General features: G+C 43.7%; 1 protein-coding gene across 1 annotated transcript; it reads right to left on the bottom strand.

Moving 5' to 3' along the window:
- Positions 1–6067: 6067 nt before the first annotated feature.
- On the bottom strand, positions 6068–9169 carry LOC308093149 (sarcoplasmic/endoplasmic reticulum calcium ATPase 2-like; the record flags this gene model as incomplete). The annotated part of the gene is made up of 1 exon (XM_080439380.1): positions 6068–9169. One exon carries the CDS (start codon positions 9167–9169, stop codon positions 6068–6070), a length of 3102 nt encoding a protein of 1033 aa, XP_080295506.1.
- Between the last annotated feature and the right edge of the window lie 295 nt (positions 9170–9464).

Below are 9464 nucleotides of genomic sequence, written 5' to 3'. Positions count from 1 at the left end.
ATTTGATGTGACTTAAGGAAGCTTGAAGTACTTGCCAGCACTTGCATTACATGTACTCTGATGCAATCGGAGAGGGTGATTTCACGTAGGGGGGTTTGTGTTTGTGTGGGGGGGGGGGACATGTATCCAATGTAAACAAGGCTGAGAGTCACGCCAGTCTCGTGCTGCCATCAAAACAAACAGACCAGGCCTGAGCGTGGAAACCGCATACATGGCTTAGTCCCTTCCATTGACTGCCTAATTCCCCCCTCGCAGCCTCATAATGGGGGCTATTGATTGGCCTTCCTGAGCCCTGCTCACACATAAGTGACTCTCATTGTGAAAATATGTGTACGATCGTTTGGGGCATGCTCCAGTCTATTGCCCTTCCTTTTAAAAATAACATTTGGCTGAAACGGCAGTTTGCCCCATTCCCCTCACGATACTGTGACTAAGGGCTTTTCCCTGGGTCCAATCCCTCCATCCACCACTATTTATGGCAGTTTGTAAACAAGGAAGTGTTGAGCTCTGAGGCTGCGTGGGTTTAGAGCAGCGCCCTGCTTTGATTTGTTGTTATCTTTTGGGTCTGTTTCTCTGTTACACCACAACATTTCCGGATACACTATGTATACAGTTACAGAGTTTAAGTAGAGCGAGGGATGGGTGTGTGTGACCGACTGTTTAAATCAGCCATCAACCATCCCACAGAGTGCAAGCACAAGTCTAATATGAACCGGTGTATCTATCTGATAGAAAGCTTAACGCCTCCTTGCAATGTTTTTCTGCAGTAACTGCTGTCTGTTAAGCTTCCAACACCACATTGGGTGAGGAGGTGAAAGCACTGCAGGTGGACTTGAAAATGTGATCCTCAGTCCCTGTTTGAGATGGCTATCTAATCCTATTGTTCCACCCTAAGAGTCTGAGTCAGAGACAACCGAGCCCAGAGTAACCAAAAACCAGTGACGCAAAACAAGACACTAAATGCCTCATGTGCTTATTTATTGATGGACTTTTTAAAAACATTCAAGTCCCACTTAGTTTGTTTTCCTTTTCGAGCTGGTGTGGTATTGGAAATGTAAATGTGAACGAATGTGGGAGAAACACGGACAGTAAAAAGTTCCTTTACGAAAGCCTGTGCACGCTGACAAGTTAGTTTTGAAGGGGTGTTGATGCATGACTTTCAGAAGTGCCAATAGTAGGACATACTGTAGGGACATTGGCCTGTGAATGCTAAGAAATGTAGCCTACACTATATGGAGTCATAAGTGAAAAGGTATTCATTTCTGATAGTTGAACAGTATGTACATGCTTTTACCATTTTGCTCCCATCTAGAGGTAAGGTACAATCAGCAGGTGTTAAACTTGCTATAATATGTGTTTGTATGTAGCGAATGGCATTTAGTATTGATTTAGTTGTCAAATGCCAGAAGTGTTTGGAAATTAGTTTTCATTTCCTACATTGCTGTACAGGCCTTCTTCATTTGACCATGTTTAAACACATTTTTGGTAAAGCACCCCGGAACACAGAGGTCTTTGTTGGTTCAGTGCTTGGTGATTTGAGCCCACATGCTCATTTCCACAGGGTTAGAGTTCCAGTTGGTACACTTTTGTCAGTGCTGCTGCTGGAAGCAAAGGAGAAGCATCACACTCAACTTTAATGATCACAATTAGGAGTTTAAATTCCGTAATGGCTTTCTCTTACAGAAGCAAGATCCATGGTACTGTATCTTGGCAATAGTGCGGTATAGTTGAATAGTGCAGTGTACTGTAGTTGTATTATTTCATCTTCTGAATGACTTGCACTCTTGAAATGATATAATGATATGTCATGATATTGATAATAGCTGCTATTTTTAATACTTTTTTGTTTTGTTTTGTTTATTGTTTTCATCAATTTATCAGTGAGATCATTACATCAATAATTGACTAGAAGCTGACCCTCTTTATTTCTCAGTTAAAAACTAGATTTGACAGCTAATGTCTGGAAGACAAGGGGCACTGGTGGTACAATGTGCCATGTGTGCCATATGTGCCAATATGGTGCAACAAGTTTGGAGTACAAAGCCACTGGCATCACACACACTGGGCCTGTGTGGTGACAAAAAGCTTGCTTAATGTCTTGTGAAAAAAGCTTGCTTAATATCCCCATGGTTATAAGTTCAAATCTTACTCAATTTAACCCTTTAAGACCTTGAACGCATCTGTGTCACTTTAGATTTCTTTGGCTATTCAAAAATAGCAGATATACAAGCTCATAGCGCGGCACCGAGTGCCGCGCTACGAGCTTGTAGATCTGCTATTTTTGAAAAATCTTGAAAAAAAAGATTTAGATTTCTTTCCAAAAACGTTTTTCTTTTTAAAGAATCGCCTCAGGTCTTAATGGGTTAAAACTGTTTGAAAGCCAACTTCTGGATGAAAGCTTGAAAAAAATAACATCATGACTTACTGCCAAGGGACATCCTGTGGAGCTTTGGTATTGTAACAGTGGTGCAATGGGGCCTGCTGGGTTTAAGACCACTTGTGCCATTCTGGGCACCTGCCATGATGACATACTATGAATTATACAGTATATAATGTCCCCATACAGGGGGACAGATACGTAGGTCGCTGGGGAGTGTTGCGTTGTTTTGCTTGTCGTCCTCATGGTGGAGCGAAGGGGGGGTCCACGCTTGAATGTTTGCCTTTACCACTATCTTTTTAGTAATCTGGCCTTGGAGGGTGAGGGGGTGAAGTCATACTATGGCATCTCGCCAAAAAAAATACAAAGTCATGCAAGTGCCATATTGTAGCATCCTGGGTTGTGTCGGGTTGTGCCAACTCCGCCGGGCATAATTTCCCAGCATGCATTGGGGCACGCCTACATTAGGCTATGTGTATTACTGTGTGTAATTGTCCTAGTTAATTTAGTGAGGGAAATGGTTTTTCATGTTATTTTGCATTAATGTTGTTTAAGATTCATCAATCCATTTGTCGTTTATTTCATGTATAAATTCGGGCAACATTATGGGTGATAGCAGTACTGTTGTTCCACCAGACCCCCTTTTTGTGTTGCATTTGTTGAATTTGTCTCTGTCGATCTGTCTGTAAGTCTCTGTCTGTTATCGGATGTTAAAGTTACACATTTTAACATGGGCCCAAGGAAGAACTGTTTAAAATCCACACATCCTTCAAGAATTAGTATACCAACAGAAAACTGTATTAACATGTTTGACTTAGGGCAAGCAAGAACTTTTTACAATTAGAATAAGTGTTAAATAGCTCTACTGTATATTCCCTATAGCAATCATTGCTATAAGGCAGTGTTTCTCAACCTTTTTGGGGCCAGTGCCCTCAATCCAATGTCCAGATCCTTCAACGCCCCCACACCCAATTAAAATATAAGTTTTATGGTTTTATTGTGTATTGTGTTATATAATTTAGAAAACATCTCATCGATTTCCAAATGTCCGATTTTACATTAACTCATTCAGTGCCATTGATGTCGCCGAAGTCACGTTTTTATAAGCCCAGGGTGCCAATGACGTCGCCGACGTCATGACATTTTTTTTTCAGAACCCAAGATATCATGATTTGAAGATTTGCTGCTCCATTCACTTCTTGTTTAACATCTTACTGAAAAAGGCTGTATCTCGCTTCCTAAGCACTTTTTTTGGCTCTGGCACTCAGAGCCAAACTGCCAGAAATAAGTCAGGCACTGAGTGAGTTAAACTGGACCGTTAGTATGTGATTATTATTATTTAATTATTAGCATACATCCCAGGGAGAGGAACAAAAGCCTGTTACAATTATAAGTACAATTGTGTGTCAGGCCCTGTCACCCTCTCACAGCACTGAAAGGCAGGGCTGTTATGGCCCTGTCACAGCCCTGTGTAAGTCAGCACCATAGTCAGCACCATAGTCAGAACCATAGTCGGCACCATAGTCAGTAACATAGTCAGCACCATAGTCAGCCCCATAGTCAGTAACATAGCACCATAGTCAGCACCATAGTGACTTACATGTACAGTAGTTACCAGTTCTTTAGTAAACATATAATAAAAAAGGATACAAGATAAAAAAAAAGTTAAATTGGAAGTGATGAAACAAATAAATGAGCAGACAAAATTGGAACTGAACTAACACTAGCAATGATTCCGATCAGAATAGAACTTTTTAACAATAACATTTGAAATCACTTACAGCATATATTTTTTTGTTTGTCTACATTTTTAACCCACGATTTTGTAACCCAGTGCCAATTGCCTATGTAATCCTGGGCGCTACTCTCTCTCCCTCTGCCAACCTGGGGAGAACCCAGAACTGAGCTCATGCTTCCTTCAATGCTTGAGGAGTGAGCAGGCCGCTTCTTATCACCTGACAGGGGGGAGTTTCCCGGGTAGGACGTAGCGAGTGGAAGAAACACGTTATTCCAACCAGTTCCTTTCCCCTCCATTACAGCATCTTTAAGCGGTGTATTCAAACATTACTTCTAAACCTTTCCCATCTCTCATGCCATAAGCTCCATAGAGTTCTACATTCTAAAGGCACAATGGTAAACAGAAATAAATTCAAGGTGTCTGCTGTCACATCTCTCCAACTTCCATCTCTTGTCTATATTTGGGCATGTTTATGATGTCACTAATCTATGACGTGTGTATCTATTCTATGATGTATGACCCCAAATTTGGGCAACGTTTCAGTCCGATCTGACCCGCATTTGACTTCCATTATAATAATTAATTTAGTTAAAAAACTAAAAAGAAAAAATATTTAAAAAAAAGAAAACATTTGTGTAGTTTGGCCTACTTCCTCGACCTACTGGCACCATGCACAATAAATGTGACAGTACAGCAGTTTGTGAGATTAGCCCAGGACAGACAGACACACAGACAAGCACACGGGTGAAAACATAATCTCCCCGCTTGTCTTCAGCCTGGTTAAGTCAACTTTTTATTTATAAAGCACATTTAAAAACAACCAGGTTGACCAAAGTGCTGTACAACATGATAAAAACAACCTAAAACATAAAAAAAAAACATGGTGGAGATAATGAATAATAAAAAAAGAAAAAGAAAAAAAGCATGAAATAGTGGTATGTCTCTGTACAGGTCAATGAACAGTTTTTGCCCACCTTTGACCCAAACTGTCACACACTGCTGCAGAAACACTCATTCATGCCTTTATCACGTACAGATTTGACTACTGCAATAGCCTCCTACTGTATATGGTGCCACAATAAACTACATTATGTACAAAACTATGTTCGTCTTCTCACTAGAACCTACTTCAGAGACCACATCACACAAGTCCTCCATGACCTTCACTCACTGGCTCCCAGTCAAATACGGAATAGATTTCAAAATACTGCTCACAATCTACAAGGCCGTTAACAACCTTGCCCACCCCCTATCTCTCAAACCTCCTCCGCCACCACCATGCCCATTTCAGGTCCGATGAGGCCAACCTGCTGGTGGTCCCCGGGAGGGGAGTTGCTGCTCCCTCCTTATGGAACTCACTCCCAACTCACAAAGCTGCCCCCAATGTCTCCCCTCCTTTAAAACGGCCCTCAAAACCCACCTAATCTAATGCTCCTTTTTATCATCTTTTGTTTTTATTTAATAAAATAATAATCATTGTAAATCGACTTTGAGTACCTTGAAAAGCGCTATATAAATCTGATGTATTATGTAAATTATATGTATATATAATTAATTATATTATTATTATTATTATACCTAAACATGTGTGTTTGTATGAAAAGGGATTATAGATAAATACAAAAAAAAAATACAAAAAATATATATGTTTTTTTGGGGCATTTCTGCTTTATTTCTATAGCGCAGAGCAGTGGAATGACACACAGCAAACAGTCTAGGGGTCAAACCGGAGACAGGCTGCAGAATGCATTTTAGGCCCATGTGGTATACGGCCTAAATATTTGGCTAAATCAGGTCACCAAATAATACTGGAATCTCAACAAAACCCAGAATCTGCTGTTTGTATTGTAGTAAAATGAGATAATTAATTATCCCATATCATTAAAAATACATAATGTAACAGGAAATATTGACAAAGCCTGGCAGTATTCTCGAAGATATGTTCAAGTCAGTCAGGCGTAGATCCAGAGCACCAAAGGGAGAAAAATGGCTACAAAGGGCCAGGAGATTCCGTCCACACGTGCAGACAAGGAGAAGCCTTTGTTGATGGCAGGCTTCTCCAGCTCTTCACCAGGCTCCAGGTAGTTCCTGGCAATGAACTTCAGCATCTCATCCAGAAGAATTACGGGCAGCGAGATCTTCAGCACCATCAGCCACTGGGTCAGGTTCAAAGATGTGATCTGGAAGATGATAGACAGAGGCTCCACATAGAGGATGAGGAAGTGAAGGCCCATTGAGAGGCAGATGGCTCCCAGCAGCCACATGTTTTTCCAGGGAGGCATTCGCAGCAGCGACTGATTCTCTGACACACTGTTGAGGGCATTGCACATCTCAATGGTGACCAGGACAGACAGGGCTATGGTCATTGGAATGGGAGACCGAAACAGAGCACAGTCCACACCGGCAAAATCTGGATTTTCTGGACTACACTGCAGGAAGTGGCTCAGTTGGTAAAAGGTGACTCTGGGACCATCGTCAGCAGCAACAAACCACCAGGCAGCAGCACCAACAGTAGCAGCACCCACATAGCACCCAATGACCATATATCTGAAAAAGAGCCATCCAGAGATGAGGGGCTCACGGGCGTTGCGTGGTGGCTTGTTCATTATGTCCAGATCTGGGGGGTTGAAGCCCAGGGCTGTGGCAGGTAGACCATCAGTCACCAGGTTGACCCACAGCAGCTGAACTGGGATCAAGGCATCAGGGAAACCCAGTGCTGCAGTCAGAAAGATACAGACAACCTCTCCTATATTTGAGGAGATGAGGTATCGGATGAACTGTTTCATGTTGTTGTAGATGGCTCGTCCTTCCTCCACTGCAGCTACGATGGAGGCAAAATTATCATCTGCCAGCACCATCTCAGAGGCAGACTTGGCCACAGCAGTGCCTGAACCCATGGCGATGCCTATCTCTGCTTTCTTCAAGGCAGGAGCATCATTAACTCCATCCCCAGTCATAGCAGTAATCTCATCATAGGACTGTAGGACCTCCACAATCTTTGACTTATGAGAGGGCTCAACACGGGCAAAGCAGCGGCCTTTAACCACAGCTTCCCTTTGTTCAGTGGGTGACAGATCATCAAACTCGCGGCCAGTGAAGGCCATGCTTGAGATGTCATCGTCCTCTCCAAAGATCCCAATTCGTCTGCATATCGCTACAGCCGTACCCTTGTTGTCTCCAGTGATCATGATCACTCTGATGCCTGCCCGGCGACACAGTTTGATAGAGGCTGCCACTTCTGTCCTGGGAGGATCCAGCATGCCCACGCAGCCAACAAATGTTAGATCAGTTTCATATTCAACAAAGCGGGTTGAGTCCTCCAGCACCAGTTCCTCTTTACCCATGGGGTTGTCCTGTGTGGCCATGGCCAAGCAGCGTAGGCTGTCCCTGCCTGTTCCATACTCCCTGATCACTGACATTACCTTTTCCTTAATGACAGGGGTCAGTGGTACCCTGTTCTGACCAACACGTATGTGAGTACACCTGTCAATCACTCCCTCTGGGGCACCCTTAACAAACATCTTGTTGATGGAGGACCATGTTTGATTGGCCTTGTTTGGGGTACAGTACACAGACATGGACTTCCTGTCCCTGGAGAATTCCAGGGTAAACTCCTTTTTCATCTTCTGCTTTATTACAGTGTTACAGGCATTAGCCCTCTCAATCTTGGACAGTTCCTTAACATCCGTGTCAAAGACGTTCATCTTCTCCACCAGACAGGTGAGAGCTGTCTCAGTGGCCTCACCAACCTTCTCATACACACCTTTGGTCTCATTGTAGTCCAGTGAGGAGTCATTGCATTGAGCACAGATAGAGGCCAGCTCCACTAAGGCATCATACTGGGAACACTTCACTGGGTTACCTTCATGGAACACTTCTCCATCAGGGGCATACGTAGAACCAGTTACAGTAAATTCTTTCAGGATGCAGCTATCATCTGTAACCTGGTCAATTATGAACATCCTGCAGACAGACATCTGATTGGTGGTCAGTGTTCCGGTCTTGTCAGAGCAGATGACGGAGGTGCAGCCCAGGGTCTCTACAGAGGGCAAGCTGCGGACGATGGCATGCTTTTTGGCCATGCGACGCGTTCCCAAAGCAAGGCAGGTGGTGATGACAGCAGGCAGACCCTCCGGGATGGCAGCCACAGCCAAAGCCACAGCGATCTTGAAGTAGTAGATGGCCCCGCGTATCCAGGAGCCACCATGGACAGGATCGTTGAAATGGCCGATGTTGATGATCCACACCGCAATGCAGATCAGTGTAATAACCTTAGAAAGCTGCTTTCCAAACTCGTCCAGTTTCTGCTGTAGGGGTGTGCGTTCCTGTTCTGTGGATGCTATCTCATCACAGATCTTTCCTATCTCTGTGTTGACCCCTGTGGCCACCACAACGCCTACAGCTTTGCCTGCTGTGATGTTGGTGCCAGAGAAGAGCATGTTCTTTTTGTCCTGGTTGACGGCACGTGGGTCTGGCACAGGGTCTGTGCGCTTTATCACAGACACCGATTCCCCTGTAAGAATTGATTGGTCAACTCTCAGCGTCGTAGACTTGATAGATGTAAGCCGAATGTCTGCAGGCACTTTATCACCAACAGCCACCTCCACGATGTCCCCAGGCACAATGTCACTTGCTTTGATCCACTGGATACTCTTTTTGTCCTGACGGTACACTTTACCCATCTCTGGCTCATACTCCTTGAGTGCTTCAATAGCATTCTCCGCATTTCGCTCCTGCCAAACTCCTACAATGGCATTCGCTATGAGAATCAGTAGGATAACAAAAGGCTCTACAAACGCTGTGATGGTCTCTCCCTCTTCAAACCACGCCAGCCCAAACGATATGCAGGCAGCAAGGAGGAGGATCCTCACAAGTAAATCTTCAAACTGTTCAATCACCAGTTCCCAGAGAGATTTAACCTCCTCAGGTGGTAATTCGTTAGGTCCGTATTTCTCTCGTTGTTTCTTCACTTGGTCTAACCCCAGACCGGTGCTTTCATTTACGTTAAAAAAGCCATAAACCTCCTCCGCCGTCTTTGTATGTCCATTGTCCATGGTGAAAGGTCACTTGAGGACACCACTCTTTCCTTCCCTCTCTCTTCTCTCTTCCCACCCCTTTTATTCTTTTGACTGTTGGAGAATGACACAACTAGTGAATCCTTTAGGATATCCGGATGACTTACAAGTGAGGATTTAGCTGCTTGAAGGCTACAAAGATAAGCAAACTAGCTGTGATTTAGTTGTTGCTAACCCCCTGCTTGAGTACACACACTAAGAATTATTTCAGACGACATGTGTTTTTAAGTTGCAGGCTGCTGTTCACCCCTCCTGACATCACACCAACTTTTGT

The sequence above is a fragment of the Gymnoscopelus braueri genome (genome assembly GCF_963280865.1).
Source record: "Gymnoscopelus braueri genome assembly, chromosome: 10".
Lineage (NCBI taxonomy): Eukaryota > Metazoa > Chordata > Actinopteri > Myctophiformes > Myctophidae > Gymnoscopelus > Gymnoscopelus braueri.
Note: the sequence above shows the minus strand (reverse complement) of the source record. Positions and strands in the feature narration are given on the sequence as shown.